Source organism: Alligator sinensis, unplaced genomic scaffold, assembly GCF_000455745.1.
Source record: "Alligator sinensis unplaced genomic scaffold, ASM45574v1 scaffold1139_1, whole genome shotgun sequence".
NCBI classification, from domain to species: Eukaryota; Metazoa; Chordata; order Crocodylia; family Alligatoridae; genus Alligator; species Alligator sinensis.
This window is the reverse complement of record NW_005842413.1, coordinates 256,063-278,792: the sequence shown is the minus strand read 5'-3', so window position 1 is coordinate 278,792 and position 22,730 is coordinate 256,063. Positions and strand designations below refer to the sequence as shown.

The 22,730-nt window shown below is 41.0% G+C and overlaps 1 protein-coding gene and 1 long non-coding RNA gene across 6 annotated transcripts in view; one reads left to right on the top strand and one right to left on the bottom strand.

The window, feature by feature from the left end:
* The window catches only part of ESF1 (ESF1 nucleolar pre-rRNA processing protein homolog), a 71,623-nt gene that overhangs the window by 33,176 nt on the left and 15,717 nt on the right, over positions 1-22,730 (top strand). For all 5 annotated transcript variants that reach the window (XM_025211560.1, XM_006030034.3, XM_025211559.1 and 2 more), the window contains 2 exons: positions 13,075-13,196; positions 15,158-15,245. In XM_025211560.1, coding sequence (XP_025067345.1) covers positions 13,075-13,196; positions 15,158-15,245 — 210 coding nt within the window. The remainder of the gene's footprint in view (positions 1-13,074; positions 13,197-15,157; positions 15,246-22,730) is intronic.
* Positions 7,305-22,730, bottom strand: part of LOC102380267 — a 62,736-nt gene continuing 47,310 nt past the window's right edge. Inside the window, exon 3 of the long non-coding RNA XR_003095599.1 lies at positions 7,305-11,343. This is a non-coding gene — a long non-coding RNA (uncharacterized LOC102380267). The remainder of the gene's footprint in view (positions 11,344-22,730) is intronic.

The following is a 22,730-nucleotide window of genomic DNA, read 5'->3' as shown; positions in this document are numbered from 1 at the left end:
TCAGCAGGAGCCTCTACCCCAGCACCTGAGCGGAGGCTTTTACTGAAATAGGTGAGTGGGTCCTCAGTTGATTCTGTAGATGCAGCTGGCTACCCACCCAGCTCAGGTCAAGAAAGAGGGCTTGGGCATTTTTCCTAGCCAGCAGCACCTGTACTGTTCTGTAGCTAGGGGGATTAACAGAGTAGTTAAACCACCTCCAACAAACAGTGTTTCTCAAGACAGTCATTTTAGCTTTTCAAATGTATGTAAATCACTTCAGATATGATACCTAGCGGACTACCGAACTTGAGGTGGCACCCAGTTGATTTCATGGGCACATACCAAAGCTGGTAGCCACTTTTGCAGGCTGAATGTGGTGGGTCCCCCCTCCCATATCTGATTGGCTGAGGGGCCTGGTGGCCCTGCCCCTCACTGCTGATTGGCTGCAATGGCTGTCTGTCGTGCAGCTGCTTCCCCCCACCCCCTACTGATGGGTGGAGAGGAGCAGGGCTGTATGACAGACCGCCCTCAAAACCAATAAGTAGCAAGGAGTGGAAGTGCAGCCATCTTGCTGTGCCGACAGCCCCCTCTCCCCAGTGGGATGTGCAGCTGGGCCCAAAGGGAACCAACGCTGTATTTTTGGTAAGTTTTATTTATTTATTTATCCAGAGCCCACCCGAAATCTCAGTTTCTGCAAAAATTGCGCAATCGCAGTTTTAGTAGGTTCCTAATCGTACCTTCCAAGAAACACCTTTCAGTCCACAAGGGTGGAAGACTGGCATATAGCAGTTTTCCTCAGGATGGCTTTTGGTGACTGTAGCATGTATAAAACCTTTCAGCAGGTTATAGTTGAAATTTTATAGCAGGAAATAAGCCATTACATTGGTTTGTGCATCTGATTGCCTCATATTTAACACCCCCCCCCCCAATATCATATTTTCTTACCTATAACCCACACCTTTTCCTCCAAAACTTATTGGGAAAATCTGAGCGTATATCTTATGCAAGGAAAAGGGCTCCCCCTGGGTCCAGAAATGTGTGTGTGGCCGGGGTGGGGGTTGTTGAGGTGATGACAGCATTCATTGCCACAGCTCTAGGAACTTCTCCCCCACCTAATTTGTGGACCTATGGGGAGTTCCCCTCCTCAGCTGTGCACTGGATCAGGATAGTGCATGGGATTGGTCCTTGGACAGACTTGGTACAGAGGGTCTGACACAGCACATGGTCCTAGACCCGGCACATGGCTCCAGAGCCAGTGTGCAGTCTTGGACTCAGAATGCAGCCCTGGAACCAGTGCTCAGCAGTGCTGCCCCAGTGCAACATATTGGATTGGGTGCTGGCACTCTGAATTGGGTCTTGCTGGATTGCGCTGCCTCAGTGTGTTGGATTGGACCCTGCTGCGTGGGCACAGTGCAGCGTGCTATTGTCAGGCCCAAGCAAGCAGCCCCGTGCCCCAGAGACCTGACATCCAAGGTATGATTCCCTCTCTCCCCCTCCCTTCTTAGGGCCTTTCAAAAATAGGGGCATGTTATATGCATGAAAATATAGTAAGTACCTAAAAATTGCATCTCCTGCACCAGTCTGAGTAGTAATGAAATTTAAAACAATCTTTAGGCACAGTGAAAATAGTGGGTTGATGGAAGGGCTGGTGATGAAATGAACATTTACTTGTTCTGGCATTTTGAAGACTAGAAGCAGAGATGGGAAACCATCTTGGTAAAAACACTTGAGACTTTTCTTTGTAAAGTGAAAGAAACTGAAAATTACCATGGTGGCTCAAATATGAGAAGTTACTTTAAAAAAAAAAAAAAAAAAAAGGATTTTTGGTAGTCCTTAGACTTTTTTCCCCTGCTTTTGTAAACCTCCCCCCCGCCAAGTAACCATGTGCCAGCACTCCAACCTGAAATTTGAAAGCCAAATTTTGCTTTTGCACTTGAACATTATCTCTAGTCAGAGACTTCCCAAGGTGAATTCTGTTCTTGCTTATGTCTGTGCAGCCCTTTGGGACTGAGAGCCCTAACTATAACTGACTGTCAACAGAATTGTCTGTTCAGTTATATTTGAGCAAGCTCAGAATCCAGCACCTTCTTTTATAGTTATTCAGGTCCTGCATATGTAGTAAAATTGAATTTTGTAACTTGGGTGATCAGATATGATTCAATATACTCAGGAATCAGTTTGGCTGGATAAAAAGTGCTATCTTTATTGCATCATTTTCAGGCTTATAATTCAGTGCCTAACAGAACATTTGAAAGCTTGTCTACCTTTATTCCAATAATGTAGTTAGTCCAATAAAAGATATCACCCCCAAAAAAATCGTTGCCTCTTGCGCAAGTCCTGGATCATCACAGCTACAACTTGATTCTATCACTACTTAGCAACAAAAAAATATTTAAAGTACAAGTATGTAACTTCAGAAAATATCGTTTTCCTCAATTTTTTTATTTCTGACATGATTTCTCACTAAATCTACCTTTAAGAACATATATCTTTACTTGTGGTTAACTGATTTTAAAAAGACTGTAATGAAACAGCTGAATCTCTGTGTTTATACTTCAGCTATCCACAGGGTGTCAGTAATTGCATGCAAGAAGTTGCCTCTTTTTAATGATTTCTAATTCATTGTTCCATTGAGCATCAGAATTTGTTGAACATGTTTGCATGTATATGTGACTGTTACAAGATTTTCACAAGGATGTTTTGTTGCTGCCAGTAATGAATTGCTGTTATGTCTGTGGCATATATTCAGCATGTAGGTGAAGAGGCTGAACTTAGTTGTCTGTGGACAGGGAGAGCAAGAAGAATTCTTTGCAAAGCAGAGCTCATGGCTTTGAAACTTGTCTTAATTTGTCGTCTCATATAATACAGTATTAGGTTTAAATCACATTCATCTCGGCACCCTTGTGAATGCACTGTAATGGTCTGTAAATATGTAATCACATATTGCTTTTCCCTGAGACCTCTTCCTTGTACAGTACACAAGATCGAGATACTGTTAATTGGCTGGGTAGGTATTATTTTGTTTATCCTTGTCATTCTCTGTGTGTCCCCAAGCCTAATTTAAACACTATTTAAACCCTGCACTAAATACCCAGGTTTTCTCTGGTATTGTCACTGTAGTATGATTGTTTTGCAAACACTGAATTCATCTTCATAATGTATTTTGAAGCAGAGTGGTAGTATCCCTGTTTCACAGGTCAGAAGCTAAGGCATAGGAGAGTCAAAGCCCAAAATTATTCCACTGAGTTTGGGAGCCCTGCGCAAGATGCCTTGGGCCTATTTTTTCATAGATTCATAGACATTAGGGCTGGAAGGGACCTCGGAAGATCTTCAAGTCCAGCCCTCTGCCCCAGGGGCAGGAAGTCAGCAGGGGTCATAGGATCCCAGCAAGATAAATATCCAAATGTGTCTTGAAGGCGTTCGAAGTAGGTGCTTGAACCACTTCCGATAGCAGTCTATTCCAAACCTTGGGGACTTGGACAGTAAAGAAGTTCTTCCTTATGTCCAGCCTGAAAGGGTCATGGAGGAGTTTGCGACTGTTTGATCTTGTCCTCCCTCAAGGCGCTCTGGTGAACAGACGTTCCCCCAGATCCTGGTGAACACCCCGATAAACTTTTGGCGGCCACCATATCACCCCTGAGCCTGCACTTTTCCAGGCTGAAGAGTCCCATAGCTCTCAACCTCTCATCATAAGGTCTGTTTTCCTGACCTCTGATCATGCGTGTGGCTCTCCTCTGCACCCTCTCAAGCTTCTCCACATCCTTTTTTGAATTGTGGAGCCCAAAACTGGACGCAGTACTCCAGCTGCGGCCTCACCAAAGCCGAGTACAACAGGAGAATGATGTCCTGGGATTTGCATGAGAAGAATCTATGGATGAAAGCCAGCATTTTGCTCGCTTTACTAACCGCAGCATCACATTGAAGGCTCATGTTCATCTTGTGGTCAATCATGACCCCCAAGTCCCTTTCGTCCACTGCCAAGCCTATAAGCATGCTGCAGGTTTTTCTCCCAAGGTGGAGAAGCTTGCATTTTTCAGTGGTAAACACCATCATGTTTTCATCCGCCCATTTCCTGAGCCTGTCAAGGTCAGCCTGGATCGCCCTCCTGTCCTCATGCTTTACCCCAAAGTTTGGTGTTGTTGGCGAACTTGGCCAGTCCATTTATGATGCCAATGTGCACGTCATTAATGAAGATGTTGAATAATATAGGCCCAAGGACAGAGCCTTGAGGGACCCCACTGGTCACAGCGCACCATGATGATTGACTTCTGTCAACCACCACCCTCTGGTTTTATTGAAGTCAAGATATATGACATCAATCACTTCCCCCTTGTCCAGGTGATAGGTCACCTGGTTGTAAAAGGAAATAAGATTGGTCAAGCAAGACCTACCCGCGACAAACCCGTGCTGGCTATCCCTCAGGATTTTGCCATCAGCCAGTCTGTTGAGAATGGTCTCTTTGACAATCTTTTCTAGGATCTTCCCCGGGATAGAGGTCAGGCTCATGGGCCTGTAGTTTGCCGGATCCACTTTCCTCCCTTTCTTGAAGATAGGCACCACATTGGCCTTCCAATCATCGGGCACTTCACCAGAGCACCAAGAGTTTTTAGCATACTTCACACTTTTATAGTACTTCATATGTTCAGCATCCAACTACCATTTGATTTCAGCGTAGTTATGAGCATTTTTGCAAATCTAGCTCCAGCTGTGTTAACCTGGGTAACCCAAAAAAATGAGGAGTTTATAATTAGTGGTCAACTGTGACCACTTTTGTTTAAGTGACTTTCTCGGCACCACATAGGAACAGCATAGCAGACACAGAGATGAAATTTAGTTCCTGAGAGGGTCATTCATCTGTTTCAACCAGGAGATTATTTGGTTTGATTTTGATTTTTTTTTTTTTTTTCCCCCCACTTCTTGTAAATGAGGCCTTCATAGTGTTGAGCACTTACTTTGCACACATGATACTCTAGTGTAGAGCAACACTTTGACACTGCTCTCACTCTTAAGTGGGTTTGGGACCTTTAAAACTACTGTGCTGATTTGGTGATTAAGCTAAGCAGTTAGCTGTGACCAGTAGTATGCTCGTACAGTTTTCCCTCGCTTTATGCTGTATGTGCGTTCCTGGAAAATGATGCATAACTTGAATTCGTATAAAGGGAACCCATTTTAGAATGTAACAAATGGGGATATGTTTCAAGACCTTGACTGTACTGACCCCCGGACCCATTTCTACGACTTTTACAAGACAACTCACCAACAGCAGACAGTGCACACAAACACAGGGCACTATTATAATGAGGATGGCAGCTACAGAAACACGTACTGCAGACAATGAGCGAGGAGCACAGATCCACACAGGAGACTATATTTCGGTGTGTGTCATTCCCACGACTCATTGCACAAAGCAGCTGACTGTAAACTTCCACCACATCGATCACATAAGAGTAAATTTACCTCACATAACAAATTTTTGGTATAAAAAGGGTCATCGCATAATAGCTAATTCTCACATACAGAAACCTCATAAAGCAAGGGAAACCTGTATCTGCTTTGGGGACCAGCTGCTAGAGGAAATGAAACGCACTTTGCCTGTGAGTCTCAAAGCTGTTCAGTTCTTAGTGGTTATAAACCCTTCTGCCTTAGCATCCTTCCATATCCATCTGTTTTCTGGTTCCTGTCTCTAGTTCCCTCTGCTCTGGTGCCCACTTCTAGGCCCCTGTCCTTGTTCTTCCTCTTTCACCCTCTTGTTTTAGGCAGAAGGCAGGGCAGGGTGGCACCTTTTAGACTAACTTGTTTAGAGAGGCATAAACTTTCATTGGCAATATCCTTACTTTCTCAGATGTTAGGAATGGACTTGAAGAGAGCAAGTTAGCCTGTTCCCGCCACACTTGTATTGCCTGGGGTATAGGTAGTGAAAGCAGAAGAGATGCTACTGTCCACTTGTCTTTTGTTCTGGTATTTGGCACTGCAGAGCCTTCCCCCTGTAGCTGTTAAGAGGAGCATGACTGGGAAAGTGCTGCATTTCCTGGAAATTAAACAATTTTATTTTATTTTTTTAGTGAAGGGCACGTGCGCAGTCTCTTTGCATATAAGAGTTAAGAATAGAGCATGTTCAATGCAGGTGGAATGCCTTCAGGTATCCAACTGGAGATCTGTGACTGCTTACTCAAACCACAGGTCTCAGATTCTTTTAACAGAGGGAAGTAGGTTGATACACCAGATAGAACTTTTTTCTTAATAAATGCCAAAGTGATTTGCATTTGTTTTTGCTTTGACAATTTTTGTGAACCTTAAAATAGATTTTTTTTTAGTCATCTTTTACAATTTCTTAACCTTTTCGGAATGAGTTTTGTCTGTTCTTTTATTTCTGTTGCCAAACCATGCAGTTATCTAACCCATTGCTGTACCACGGGAGACTATTTGCAAAAGGATTTTAATAACCAGATGTTTAAAATGAAAAGAAAATTAAGAAACTAGCATAGGAAAACTTTTTTTTAAATGGAAAGTCTGAGTTCTGAAGTAATTAAAAAATTTAAATGTTGGCACAAATTTTCACACAATGATAGAAAGCATGCTTTATGAATGATTCAAGGATAACAATCATTCACAATCATTTTAACATAAGTTCAGTAACAGCAAAAATCTGTTAGATGCAGTTCAAGCTTCTTAGCGCTGTTTCCTTAGGTACAAAATGATTGTTTCTAAATGTCTGTTCCTCTGTTTCCTGATAGTCCACACTTATTTCAATTGCTTTTTTGTAGCAGCTTTAGCCAGCTCTCCAAGTTCTTTAAATATTCCCATAGATGATAAATGTGCAAGATTACAACTTCATTCCTTATACCTTTTGTTGTTGTTGTTGTTATTAGATGTGTAACTAGGGGCATTGATTCTTTGGGAGAAATTAGTTGTTGGACACTGGAGTTAAGTGAATTTAAATTTTAATTTGTTCCTATTCTAGGTAAAAATAATAGAATATAGAACTGGAAGGGACCCCCTGGCTTCCTGAGCCTAGTCCAGCTGTTTTCCATTTTATAAGCAACTACAGCCTATATTCCCTTTCCTAAAATGCTCAAGATCCATCTTAAAGCCAATTGTATGTTACCCCTTCTACTCCTGTTGAAGGCTGTTCCAGAATCTCACTGATCTAATGATTAGAAATCTTTTCATTTCCAGACGAAATGTATTCATGGTCAGTTTATATTGGTCTTTTCTTGTGCCAACATTGTCCTTTATTTTAATTGGTTCTTTTCCCTTTCTGGTATTTTCTTCCCTGTAACAGGTTGGTTTGTCCCCTTAAGGCTACATAGAACAGAAGTTCAGTTTCTACATGGAGAATCACTCTTCTCCTGGTAGAAACCAGAAGTGTACAGACAATCAGTTTTTTTGTCTCGTGAAGCAAAAATGGCTGCTCTGGGAGAAAAGTAACCCTGGAACAATCAGGGTTAAGTTGTTCCCAGGAGACTGAATGTCTGGATACTTTCCCCTGTCTCCAGGACCAGGAGACCAGGTGAAGGGGAAAAGGCTCCTATACCTTCCTGAGATGAGGGCTACCCTGCTCTTTAAAAGTGGGCAGGGGCTTTACCCCATTTCTTCCTCTGCTTGGCTTGCAGAAGCCGAGTTCAGGGAGTGTCACTGTTTCCTAGTTCCTCCTCCTTCCCATTTCCTTCCTCCTCTAGCCCCTTATCCAAGCCAGGAAAGTACCCAGCTTGGGGAAGGAGCTGGGGGCTATGCCTCACTATTTCTTTTCCTCTCAGACTGGTTCAGGAGAGGAGAAGAGCTGCTGCTCCCTGCCTCTTCTGCAAGCTAGACACTGCCCTGCTTTGCAGCAGTTTCTCTCCGCTCCCATAGACTGAGCATGAAGTGGAGGCAGCTGCTTCTCAGTCCTGTTCCCCTGAACTTGATCTGGGGCAGATGCAGGGAGTCTTTCCTTGCTGCTCCACTCTCCCCGAGGATTAGGAGAGGTGGAGCAGGCACTGCTCCCTTTGCCTTCCCCAGATCAGGATTATATCCTAGATTTGGGAAGGCATGGAGAGTAGGCAAGAGGGAGTGGCTGCAGACTGAATGTTTGTACTGCTTCCTCTCCTGGAAGGATTTCTCATTTCCAGTAGAAATGAGTGCCTGTATGCAGCTTAAGAGGGAGTAGACAGCCTTGTTGTAGACTGAACCCACAGCAGGTTGTTATCTAATGAGGGGGCATATCCCACTAGCAGTTAAAAACCCCAAGGTAGAGAACAGAGAGTGGCAAGCTGGGGGAAGGAGCAGCTTGTGGTTAGGAGGCAGGCTGGAATCCAGGTAAGCTCGCTACCAGGACTACTAGACAGTACACTGCCAGAGCTAAAAAGCTTCTGCTATCACCCAGAGAAGGGCTGACCATTTTATTTGCTTGCTTTTTTATTTAAATACAAAGATTGTGTTTGTGTATAGAGGACTGACTGAGGAGCAAAGGGAGCAAAACCAGCCTGCAAGTCAGCCCAATCAAACTTTTATGAAACTCCCCAATCATATCTTTTATTTTAGGTTAAGTGAGCCATGTTCGTTTTTTTTGTTTTTTGTTTTTTTTTGTTTTTAAGTCTTCTCATCTACAACTGTGTTTCTTCTCATTACAATATTCTCCTGGTCATTCTAATAGCCCTTTTCTACACAGTTCACATGCTTGAATGAGGAACCAGATTTGGACATATTGTTCCCAATGAGGTCTCACCTCATCTTGGATCATATTTGTCTATTCATCACATTAGCTTATAGTCATCCGTGATCAACTAGTTTGTACAGGTCCTTCTTTTACTCTTATGCTTCCAACTGATGAGCCCCCAACAGATTGCTGCCTGGTAAAGTGGTCTGCAAATCAGCCCTCAACTTTGGTAAGCTTATAATAAATCTACCTGAAATAGACGGTTACTTTTTTTTCCTTCTGCAGTCATAAGCCTTTTGACCACTTAAATACATTTTTATTTTAAGGAAGTGGTCTGGACAGTAGTTTCTGAGCCATTCTAATTGATGGAGAAAGTCTAATGCCTTTCTTGTGGTATTGGCAGTCTCATGAAAGGGCTATGCTTTCCTCCAAGTCTTACTTTGCCAGATGGATCAAATAATTCCATTTTCCAGGCAGATAAATCTGAAGTCCAGTACCCTCAGTTGAGCTTCATTCTGTTGAAGAAGTGACGTGTCTCTATTTCAGTATCAGCCCTCTTCAGAGAGAATCTGCAAATTTACCACCTGACCATCTGAATTCCTTATCCAAGTATTACTGAGTTCAGTTGCTGTTATTTTGGATACAATTTCTGGACAACAGATGAGTCTATTGTCAATGCTTTCTGGATAACCTGTACGATTGAAAACAATTCAACATATATTCTGTTTATATGAAGGAACAGTTCAGTGGTCACATTTTTATTGTTCTGTGGTAACATCTCTCTTATTTTTCCTAACTTTTCACTGTTATTATCCTGCTTGTTGGGCTAGCTGGATGTATGCTGGCTGTTTCTATTAGTTCTGGCTTCATTGTGCAAGAAATAACTTTTTATGTTGGGGGAATTTTGAGGGGGATTTTTTGATAATTTTTCTATTGTCCTGATTATAGGCCATGGTATAGACCACTTCTAGGTCCTGTCTGCATACCTAGAATTTGATTGTATAACTCAGGGGTATCAGACTCATCTTATGTCCTGGTGCTGCTTTCTGGCTAGATCCCACCTGGGGCATACAGCTGTAGTTACTTTGGCTTTGACTTGAGACATGGCTGCAGTGCCAGCTGTGTCTCTGGTACAAGGTTTGAGGTGCAACGGTGGCTCCCTCCACGTGTCCCGTGGCAGCTGCAGCATGGGGCCTTGACAGGGCCAGTGGTTGAGGAGCTGGGTCCAGCAACGGCGATAGGTCAAGCGGCCAGAGGGTAAACAAGGTGTCTGGGGCAACCTGCTGCCAATGGCCATGTCTGTTAGGGATAGCAGAAATAACTTTGGGATTGGTAGGTGGAGTAGTGTTTAAGATCAAGGAACCATTCCAGTAATTGGCTTGATTTTATTAACGAACTACAAACTTGCCCAATAAGCAATGTCACATGCCACGCAAATGCAGCTGCAAGTAGGATAGGAAGACTTCAGTGCTAGGATTCCCAGGGTCTGCTGACCAGGCGTCTAGTATATCTTGGGGATTGAGTGCTGTGAGGTGAATTTCTGATGATTCCAACTTGCTTCTGAAGCTTAAGCTTCTTATATTTCATTGAAGGTGGGTTGCTATGGTGTTGAGAGTGAACTAATCACCTTTGAATGAGCCAATCACATTTCAAAATTCAGTTTAAGTTCTACAAATGTATGCATGGTTTCCTGGCAACTTTTGCAGTTGCTCGCTGTACCATACTGGCGTCCAGTCATTTCACTTGCTTACGTGCCCCCTGCACGGTGCTGTCCCAGACTGTTTCCTTTAAAGTCTGAGTTGTGAAACCACGTCCCCTTGTGTCTTGCTTACTAACAGGGGTTACAAATAAGTTACAAGATTCTGTCTTCAGAGATGCTCAAAATAGCTAACTAATTATTAAAGCACAGCTCACCCCCTTTTATGTTCCAACGTCCACCAGGGCCCAAGGGTCCTGGATTCTCTGGCAGGCGTCACCTAAGCAGTCCCACAGGCTAGCTCCTGTCCGCACACCATATATTTTGACACCTCTGTTGTAACTGATCAGGGGAGAAACGGAGAACATGGCTGCAAACAGTGTTTTCCCACCTGCCTTGTGGGTCATTCAGGGATATGTGGTCAAGGAGACTTCTTTATATGTATATGTTGCAGAAGTTAAAAGGTGTACAAAAGATGAAACGGGGAGGTTTCTGAAAGACAAAAAGCGATGCACTGCTGGAGAACACATTACTATCCCTGTCAGCCACAAAGTTCCCGTGTGTGCATCCCAGCCCAGCTGATGAGCTCCCCTCAGCTCAGGATCTGAATACAGCAGGATGCAGGGATTCACCACAAAACTCTCAGCCTGCTGACATGGGGGAGCTGTCAAGCAAGCCCTGCCATGAAGCCAGCATCAGCCCACATGGCAGGGCTACCCTGCCAATTTAAGATGCAATGGAAACCAGCCACAAAAATGTTATTTACCTTTGTGGCCCACTTTTGTGGCTGGGGACTTGTTTTGTCAAGCCATTAATTGCCTGAACTTGTGGCAGGAGTACTCTTCAAGTTTTCATGGCACTGTTAACAGGGTAATTGCACCTAAATCATAATGTCAGCCAGGAGCCGAAGTGAGAGTCAGCAGTTTTATTCTTGAGCTATTTAAGCTTATTATCAACTAAAATATTTTGGAGCAGGTAAATTGCAGTTCTGTGGTGTATACTTTCCTGGGAGCTTATGAAACTGCCATAACTCCTGTGAAAGAAAAGAGGAAACTTTATTTAACAAATTGATTCATCTGGTATCAGACCTCTCCCAAATATTGACTTCTCAGGAAGTACTACGTTGAGGGTTTTTCCAGGTTTGCAGACCTGGTTTCACCAGAGAGGCAAAGCTGTAACTCCCATAATTACAGCTACCCAGGAAGTGTAGGGGGAGAGGACTTTGTCTGTGGATAGTTCATTTTGTGTTGCTGCTAAATCAAATACTTTAGACATCTTCATAAATCTAAAGTGGTGATTTTCAACCAGCATACCATGGCACTGTTAGGTGCCTTGAGGTCATTTCAGGGGTGCCACAGGGTGTCATGCAATGTTAGCATTTGTAACGTACACGAACATGATTTAAAAGAGAAACCCAGAGATTTTGAATAGGAATCCCGAATGTTAAATTCTGACCTACTGTAGTTTTTCCCAGTGCTTTGCAACAGAATTGCTCTATTTGTCTGTAGTTAAGAAAAAAATACAAACTAAGAGCTGACATTTTGTAAGGGGGTGGGGGGGGAGGGCGGGCTGGATGCATTGAGACTATAGAGGGGTACCTTGAATTAAAAAAAAAAAAAAAAAAAAAAAAAAAAAAAAAGAGAGAGAGAGAATCGGTGATTTAAAGAAATAAGAGGATAGTTCATTTCCTTTGTTTCACTTTTGGTTTCCAGTAAGTCAACTTGAATTTGTACCGAAACAAAAACAGAATATACTCCTTTCAGGCACTTAATAATTTTGTAATCGTTCTGGGGCTGTTCTCTTCCAAGCCAGTTATATAATCACTACCCTCTATTGACAAATACTGTTTAAAAAATAATGTAATTGCCTTTGAATTTGGCTTTCCTGACATACCGGAAGCCTACTGTTTCTTAATTTTAAATATCTTTCTCTATCCAACAGTTAGATATCAATCTGTTTGTTTAAAAAATAGTTTTATGAATTAAAATCTGGCCGTTTCTTAGAGAAAGCTACAGTATATTTGCAAAACCAAAGGATGTCACTAATAAGAAGGCTATGCATACTTGTGCATATTCAGTACTTCAGAATAATTAAACGACATCTGTTTTCAGAAGATAATACTGTTAACCCTCTGTGGCTCAAAATAATTTTTCTTCATGTTACCCATATCCATCTAATTATAGTTTTTTATTGAATAAAGAATACATGCCATGACATTTTCTGTACAAAAACTTTTAAAATTATAGTAGAAGAAACATGAATCTAGTGAGCCTGTGCTTTTTCATCCGAGTTCAAAACTTGAAAAATGCTTAACCTTATTTATATCACAGTGTGTTTTTCTTTATTTTAACGATATCACTTCACTTGTGTTAACGTTTTTGACTTCATAGAATTAGAGGTCATTTGAAATAGAAAACTGAACAAATTTAAGTTCTTTCGTGTCGTTTGATTTAATGAATAATTATTGTAGTCTGTTAATTTTACAGAACAGCTTCTTGAGTTGGCTCCAGTGTTGGGGTTTCTCTGTACTTTTTAATTGTGATTTGACACTTCGTTCTGTAAAGAAACAATATAAAAACTGTTCTCCCATATAACAATATTTTAAAGACTGTAGTTCTTTGTCAAGAAAAGAAGGCATTTGAGAATTGAAAGAAGCTAAACAGTGGTGCATTTATTAAGGGGAGCTAACAGCTTGTGAGAAGATTTAAATGACTGACTGATTGGTTGATCAACTGCATAATTGATTAACTTACTTTTGCCACAGGACTTAAAGAAACAGCTGAAGAGATGGTAAAAAAAAAGCTAGAAGGAAAGGATAAACTAACTCCATGGGAACAGTTTTTAGAAAAGAAGAGAGAGAAAAGAAAAGAAAAGAAAAAAAGAAGGGTAATGTGCTTCTAAATTTGTAATTAAAAGCCATAAGTATACTTTTTTTGTCTTCCTTTAAGTGTTAAGTATTTTGCAGCTTTCAGACTAATCAGGTATGCCTTCACTGAGAGACATTGCTGATAACTAATACCTTGGCAGATCTAAAGAATTAGCAGGATATTCATAGTAATGCTAGCTTGTATGCCTTTTCATATTTGTTTGGGAGCCAAAGTAAATATCATTATGCATTTGTGTGATTAAAGAAAAATAAACGTGTGAGTCTACCCAGAAAACTACCCTTTTGATCTTGGCATTTTGTTATATTCTGGAATGTTTGAAGGGCAGTCATTTTTATTACTTGGATATGATGATCAGACAGCAAGGCTTGTGATTAGGATGATAGTTGTTTGTTCAGTCTTAAATGATAAACAGATTTCTGCCTCCTAGAAACATGCATTTCACATGGCATTGAGAAATTGCTCAAGATCAACTGGATGTTTGCATTTGGGGGATATTGCTGAGTATGAATGAGAATGGAATTACTTTCATACCACTTGTCTTTCTACTCAGCTGCTGCTTCATTTTTCCATGTAAAGTAGGGTTTTGTCAGTAGATTGTCTTATACAATACCAGTTCACAGATGTAGGAAGAGAGATTCACTAGACAGTACTATTTATGTAGGGGGAACCTAGTTGCTGTCTAACATTCTTGACACTTTCCTTCTTCATCCTGAACTAGGATCAGTTAACAAGCTACTATTAATTACAGCAATTTCTGCAACTTTATTAAGACATTCAACCTGTTTTCTAGAAGTTTCAACTGGTATTTGGGCATTGACTTATAATCAATTCAGAAAGCTGAGTGGCTTCAGTTGAACAGATTGCAATACTATATGCTAGAGCAACTCTTGCTAACGCCACTCATTTATTCTTGCTAAAATAAGGCGTGGTAATGGTTCTCATACGGAAGGCTAGATCTTCTAAGAGAAAAGACCAAAATATGTTTCCCTTGTAAGTCCCAATGTACATTTGGTGGACTTCAGGGAACAGTCTAAGGCAGGGATGGGCTTTTATTTCGGGTAGAAGGCAGCTTACTGAGTTTTGGCAAGCCATCAAGGGCCACATGACAGGTAGCCAGGGGCAGATAAATATTAACTTTCTAAATTTTTTAGGGGCTCCATGGGCCACATTTTGCCCACTCCTGGCTAAGGCTGTTTACTGAAACTTTTTTTCTAAGGAGGATTGTTGTAGAGAATGTCAGTTAATTGTTGCCATTGATGTACTATAGCATCACTTGGACAATAGTTAATTGTTTTCAGTTTATATAGAATCAGCATACTTTATAAGACTCCTGATAGGTTTGGTGAACACGTTACTTTATATGCTGAGATGCTTCTCAGCATGTAAAGGAGGAGGGGGGAGGAGGGAAATGTGAACAAACGTGTGTTTAAAAAAAACAAACAAAACAAAAAAAAATCAAGGACCTACACTTTTTTGCTAGTGACCTTCAGCACTGATGTGTAACAGCTTCCTTCTCTAAAAAAGATAGGATTCCCAACTGTTTGTTTAGTTTGTGAATGTGCAATACAAACCTACTATGACATGTTTAGGCAGAGGTCTGTGATTTTACGCTTTTTGCTGATGTTCCTGAGTTATTAACTTGAAAAATAACAAGCATGGATATGAAAAAGCAAACTTGTAGAAATGTTTATTCTACACACTTATCTATTCAGGGGACTCAACAGACAGCTTTCTCTGTGTGGATAGTTAGCTTTGTAGTTTCATGTGTTTAACAGATTTAGAATATTTTATTTACATCTCTTAGCTCACAGATTTATAATTTGTTCTGTGGCATTCAATTCAAAGCTGTAAATTTGTTTATAGTAAAAATAATATTTAATACACGTGAAACTTCTGCATTAGTGTATTAGAAATGATCTAATCTGTTAGAAATAATATGATGCTTGCTTTCTGTTATAGGCTGCTGCTGAGGAGCTGAGTGGAGAGGAACTTCCCTCCGACGTTGATTTAAATGACCCATACTTTGCTGAGGAACTTGGGGGAAAAGGTTGGTCAATAGAAATAATTTCACTTTCTCAAATTAGTGTTCTCTCTAGATCAGTGGTTCCCAACCTTTTTAGACCACGGACTGGCAAACCACAGACTGGAAGTGACTGTAGACTGGCAAACTGTGGACCAGCACACTGCAGACTGGAAGTGATCAGCATACTGTAGACTGCCAACCAACCCATTTTTATGCAGTATGCTCATCACTTCTGGACTTCCGTTCTGGCAGCCAACCCTCCTGCAGACTAGACAATGAATTAAAGAAATGGAGGAATCACGGTAGTATGTATATGAGAAAGAGAAGCATTCTAATCAAAATAAAAAGTAAAGCTCCTTTTGCCAGGGATTGTTTGGGATATTTGTGACATGTTAGATGGTGCATTTTTGCAGGTTTTTGTAGAGTAACAGGACGACGCTTCCAATATTTCCAGTAGCAAGTGTCAGCTAATCATCTCCAGAAAATGGCTGTTGGAAGCAGATCTGTCACTTGATCCTCTGAACATGTCTGAGGTCAAAGAGTGATGTGGTTGTTCATTTAATCGAGTCTGTCACATGCGTATATTAATGGAGTTGCAGGGCTCTGCACCTTTGGGTGAGTCCTCTTAGAGGTTCTGACAGTTGAGAGGAGTATACCAGGTTTATTGAAACTAACTGTCACCCTGAATTTTTTATCACTAAGTGGGGATGTAGACTAAGGATCGTCAACCTATGGCTCATGGGCCAAATTTGGCCTGTGGAGCCATTTTATTTGACTTTTGGAGCTGGGGAACTTTGGCAGCATGTCAGTGGTTGGTGGGGGGCAGGCTTGGGCTACAGGGCAGCAGGGCAGCTGGTCCACACAGCTAAGCTCTGTTAAAGTAGCCTTCCTTGTAAAAACAAACCCTAGTATAGATGATGGCAAATACCCAGAAGTCAAAGAAGTAATCTGGTATTTCAGGGTTTTGGTCCTAAATAGTGACTGTGTGTTGTCATGTCCCCCGTCTCCCCCACCCCAATTTCGTTTAGTATCTGGTATTTTAGGATCTCAGAACATACCTGATTCTTAGCGGATATGGGGTCCTTATTTTGGATGAACTCATTCACCTCTTTACTCATTTTCTCTGTGTGTGTTGGGTTATTGCTTTGATTCTGTGGGATGCTATTGCATTGTTCTCTGTGTTTTATGTTAGTGTAATCTAGTGTCCTGCAAACAAATAAATGGCTTAAGCTTTTTACATTATACTTTTAATCAAGTTGCTGTTACCTTTCTTCATTCTAAAGTTCAAAGATGTTGCTATACTTCTAAAGTATTACTCCTTTTTCTGTGCCTAGGTGCCTATTATGGTTCTGGCTCAGTCAGACAGGAAAGAATTGAGCAGTGGAGGATTGCTAACTTGAAAGATCTTGGTGATCTATTAAATAGGTAGCAGCCTGTATTTATTTTGGTCTAAGAGTATTCTGTTGGCATGCTGAGGTGAACATCAAGAATGACTCGGCAGTAACATTCTTGGCAGCGTGGTGTTTTAGCAAATAAATAAACAAACAGGGCTGATTTAGGTTTTAACATACATGCGCTTCAAATCACGTTGATTATGGGATCATGTTTACATTTCATTAACCAAGTATGAGGAAACTAAAGCCGATTTAAGGAAACTGGTATAAAAGAAAATACTGTTTCTGTCTATACACGGTAAAAAGGAAAATTCTTGTGATACTTTTTAAAAGATTCTCATTCCTGAGTTTTGTGCACCCAACATGAGACAGGTTGCAAACTCCCTCATTTTTAGCCAGCTGTGTAAAGGAGTTGGTTCTGTGACCTGAACTGCCTTAATATCTTCCAGTCTCTTTCCTGATGCATAGAAAGGAACAGATATCACTAAAATAGAATCAGTTATAACTGTTTTGGCATGGATAAGAAAGCTTACAAAAGATACTGCAGAGTGTTGAGCAGATGAGTGAATCCAGTGAGGTTTTTTTTTTAATTTTCTGTCATTGGAGGTAATTTTTTTCATAGGATTCACACTGTTGGAGATGACAACAAGAAGTACCTGTGCGAGGTGAGTGAGTGAGAGCAAGAAAGAGAGAAGGCAGCTTGATCTAGTAGGTGAAGTAGTGGACTAGAACTTTGAAGGCCTGCATTCTGTTCTTGGCCTGCCACTCACCTACTGAGTGATGTTGAGCAAGCCAGTTCAGCTCTCTGTGCCTCAGCTGGGGATGCTGCTGCCCCGACCCCCTTTGTAAAGTACATGATGATTTACATGGTGTTTAAGTGTTGCTATTCATGACAGCAATAATGCACTACATCAGGCAGCGTTTAAAAAAAAAAAAAAAGGGAAGCAATGCCCAACATGACAGTTATGAAATCTCTATATTAATAATAGACCCTTAAAGAATATGACACTGAATACACAATGAACCCAACTTTGGCCAATTCAAACACAAAAAATATTAATAAGCAGCTGTTGAGGCAGAAGATTTTAGCCATCTTCATCTCAGAAATGGGTTATGTAGTAATGTGAGTCCAAGCAACGACTCCATTATAGGGGCAAAAGCTTAGGAGCTGACAGCAAAGATATGCGCTGATAACATGGAGCTTCAAGGGGTAACTGTTTTTTACCATGTCTTGCACAAAAGAAGCCTGCATCATCTTAATGGCAGCCCCAGCCAATGCTCTTGTGCAGTATTTTGTCTTAGGCTAGGTCCTGGAAGAAACTTTTGCAAGAGTGAGCACTTTTCAGCAGTGAAGCCTGGGATGAGAAAGGTGTGATGCTGCACTTTATTTACTTGAAAGACTTTCTTCTAGGTAAAGCCCAGCAACAAAACTCTGAGGTGTTTGGAGTCATAGGAGTGTGAATTTAAGTCTGCCTTTCCCCCTTAGCACCAAATTTGTAGGAAGTGGTATATATGCCAACAGGATAGTCTGTTGCACTCTGTCTCTGAGTCTATGCAAAAGCACATCTCTGGGAACAAAGAAAGTTCTGGCACCAGTGTATCTTGGTATTTGAGGAGTTTGGCAGCCAAAAACAAATCTAATCATTCTAACCTGATTTGCAAAAACGGAAAGTTTGGATCCTCCAGAGAAAATGTATTCTTTCCTTTCTTTGTATACCATGTATCTGTTACCAAATGCCTGGGCTTTTTTTTTTGTAATGCAAATAATAATCCTCAGAATTATTTCCATGTTGATCTCCTTTATCTGATCAACGTGGCATTCCGTTGATGTATTGGCAGTAGTAGGATGGTGCAAGAAGAGATCTTGGCACAGACAGCCTTGAAAAAAGTGGCTGCAAGTGAAGTCAAATGTTAACTGCTCTAAGGCCAGCTCTAGTTGCATCAGTATAGGTGATCTAGGTGCAAACATCTACCTAATTGCAAAGAGGACTCCTAAAATGCTGAGAGCCCCAAGCTGCTTGTGTTCTACGAGTTGCTTATCTTTGTGGCAATCGCAGCCTTAAAACTGAATAACTGGCAATTTGAATACTGCATGCTGGTACTGCTGAGAGCTTCAGTTTCTTTTCAGTTCCTGCACTGGTATATGAAGTGTTAAATGATTGCTTTGATTAGTGTGCCAGAAGGCTGACTATCATTTGGTGCTTTTTGATGTGACATTTCCTTTTGATGTGTCATTGTGCTAAACCTGGATATATACTCAAGAGTTTTGTGCCTTTTATGGCAATTAAAATTGCTTTGTAGCAACCTGTGCACTTAATCTAGAAAGCATCTTGGGGTGATTTTAACTTGGCCCACGCCAGTGCTGAGTTGTGCTACAAAGGAACTTGGTGTCTTGGGACTAGATGGCCAAAAAGGGGGAAAAAAGGACTAGTATTTGGAGCCACTTGGCTTTATATGCTTCATTTAAACAAGTGTGTGATGTATCTGGGCTGAGAAGAGTGAACAGAGAAATGTCAAGCAAATGGAAAAATCACTAGTCAAATATGAATTAAGGTATTATGCAAGCTGAAAATACTTTTTAAAACATGGTTATTAAATATTTGACTGACTCGGTAGTAATTTTTTTTTGCAGCTGAAGATAAAACAATGATTACATGTCAATTGAAACTCATGAGAAAGGAACTAACATAAATAAGGCAAGATGAAGTATTGCCTTACTTTATTTTCTTCCCTGTTATTTCCCAAAGTTTTCCTGCCCCCACCACCCAGAAATCTGGTTCTTCTAGGGGGGATGGATGTAATCCAAGCTATATGTTTTCTTCTGCTCCTAGATGGTGATCTAAATGTTATATAAAACCAAAATCCTTTTACCTAGCCCATGATTGAAGTACAATATTGCAGATGGGATTAATGTAAAAAAGAACTGGAGGAAAATGGAAACTATCATGTACTAATAGTGTTCTGCTTTTTATCATACCTGAGCAAGTTATTTTGGAGACGATGGAGCAGATTCCTGTTTTTTGATTTCAAGAAACCAAGTCGCTAACAAAAATATGAAGTTCTGTTTGTCTTATTCTTGTTCCAAAATTTCCTTTTGCTGGGGTGACTTAATCTGGTCAGGTAATAGTGAGCAGTTACTTAAAACAATCTTACACTTTTGATAATAGAATTTTTAGAATTGGTGATTAACAGTAAAGAATTGCTTTTGGTAGACGGACGATTATCAGTTGTATATTGTGATAGCAATAGTATATGTGGAATGTAGTGGCCCTTAGACAGATGTCTTAGGCTTCCCACAAAAAGATTTGTTTCAAAGTGCTTATGATGTGTAAAGTGTCCTTATGTTCAGTGGAGTTAGCTATAGGTACTTCTAGGGGGGAAAAGGTTATTTTGGTTTTTTTGATGAGTTAATTTATTTATTATTTTGTGGCTATTGTACTGTTAATAAAATTCCTGAGGGCTGCAGCAGTTTGCTAATTCTTTCACATGATCTGGTTAATTACAAATGTTAACTGTTTAAATCAATAGTGATCAGTATTGGCATGTAAGGGAACACAACAGACTAGCAAGGATTAAGAGCTATGGATTCAGTGCTTAGAGGTAAAGAGCACAGCTAGTGTTTATTGTTCTGTGTCTGTTTCAGCAAGGGCTGAATGTCCAGGCTTTCAAGCCTCTGTAGGGAATAGGTGAGATTTGTTTGCATCTCTGTGCAGACTGTGCGACCGACTTAGATCAGACCTAGTGCTGGAGTCCTCAGGTGGTGAATTCTTTTCTATTAATAAGAGCTTAACACTGACTTGCAAGACTTGCATTTATGATGGTTGCAAATGGAACCAGTGGTGAACTGGTGAACAAGAGAGTCTAATGGGACTCAAAGGAAGTTAATGGCATAGAAAACAGGAGTTATTTTTGTGGCCTTGAAGTCCTTAAGTTATAAGCAGCTATTGACTTTTTAGTATCCAAAAAAAGTTCTTGGCCAGCTGAGTAGAACCACTGCCTGTCCAACCAATTCAGAAATGCATTTCATAAAAACGAATTGGGGAAAGCAGAGAAAAGGACTGTCACTTTGTGCCTGAGCAAGGAATGAAGAGGAAGAAGTATTCTACAAAGCCTGAAGCACAAGAGAATGGCCAGTTCTGCTCCACCAGAGGAAAAGGAACCAGAAGAAAGTCAGCATATGTAAAAGTCTTTAGTCACTTTTAGCTACCCAGTGCAATTAGTCACCAACATGGTGTTGGAAGGCTGACCTGGAGGAAAACACAGGTCCCCAAGATGCCCCAGAGGACAGACATCAGTCAAAAGACCAGAGGTTGTACCAGAATGATAGACTACTTTCACTGGAGACTGTTAAGAGGAGATTAAACATTCTGTGAGCTACACAAGGACAGCAGGACTGCACACAGTCTTCCTGGGAGGGGGAGAAAGGCAAGTCCCAGAAGAGTTATGATGCATATTAGCATTTATGACGCCATGGCAGAAGACCCTGCACTCATCAGAGTCTTCAGACACGTTAGAAAGGAGGTGAAAGAGAGAAAAGGAAAGGTTGCATTCAAATCCTTCCTGTCTCACAGGCAAAGAAGTTAGATAATAGAAATTAACAGAAGTTAAATCATGGGCTAGGTAAAGGGATTGTGGTTTTATATAACATTTAGATCACCATCTAGGAGCAGAAGAAAACATATAGCTTGGATTACATCCATCCCCCCTAGAAGAACCAGATTTCTGGGTGGTGGGGGCAGGAAAACTTTGGGAAATAACAGGGAAGAAAATAAATTTGGTAAAATTGGTATTATTGAATACCGATGTGCTGAGTCACAGTAGCAGAATTTTAAGATCGCTTGGATATGATCCATTTCTAAATGCTCCACATCCGATATGCTGCTTTAGATGTAAAGATGAATAGATGTAATATGAGGTTTGGAAAACCATGTCCTAAATGCATGCTTCTCTCATCTGATCTCAGTAAGAGTTATTCTGACCTGCTCCAACCAATCCCTTTGAGTTCATTACAATGACACCTAACGTGATGTAGGCAATTCAGTGTATATGTAGAAGTGTTGGAATTCAACACCTATAATGGCATATTAGAACTTTATGGTACCTTGTTCCCTTTCTGGAAATAGTGCAAGGGCTTTTGCCATATCCAGGGGTTAAGGTTGCCTTTTGAGCAGCATGTAACTTATCCTTTTGTTTCCTAGCTTACAAATATGTGAGCATAGCTGAACTCTATGTTCTGCAAAGGCACAGAGCCCATCAGATAAACTTGACTTTGTTAATGTTTTGGAGCATTTAATATAGATGTTTGTAAAATTCTCAGCATTATCCATGTTTTATACTAATTCCTCTCCTTTTAGTTTCCTAGCTGTGATTGTTGGCTGCAGGTTGGGTAGTGTGGGGATGTTGGTAAATAGAGATGGAACTCCTCAATATTCTGCCCTGCATAAATGATCTTCTCCTTTCTCCCCTGCTCTTTATCACACTGCTCCAATACCCCCTTATTTTTCCTTACTGCTCCAAGCCCCACCATTTGCTTAAATTCCCCCAGCACCATCCCAGCCTCTCCTCAAGTGTTCCTACAGCTCTGATCACCTACAGCTTCCCTGGTAGGCATACCTTAGATGTTTGCTGCTTCTAATTCCAGATCCTCCTCCTTTGCCACTTCATGTTCTGATCAGCACTGTGGGGAGGGTCTGTGGGAAGGTGGAAAAGTTATGGGGAGTGACTAGTGACTTTGCTAGGGACAGGAGAAGGGAGCAATAGAGTGGGGATACAGTAATCCTATCCTGAAGCAGGGTGTAGTGCAGGTGTGGCCAAAACCGCAGCTTGTGAGCAGCATGCCACTCCTGAGCAGTTTAAATGCAGCTGCTGAAGAAAGTATCTGAATGCTCAAATTATTACTTGAGCTGGGGCTCTGTGCTCAGATTGGCTCTGACATACGCACCTCCAGGGTTTTATTCCTGTCTTTCTTTGCTACATTCAGATTTTACTTTGCAGCAAGAATGGTGGCCAAACTTCCCAACCTCTCATCTAGTTGTTTGGAAAGAGGCTCTATGTATCCAGCTGCAGCATAAGATGTACAGAAAGATGTAAAGTGGGCTGTTCTTCTCAATGGCAT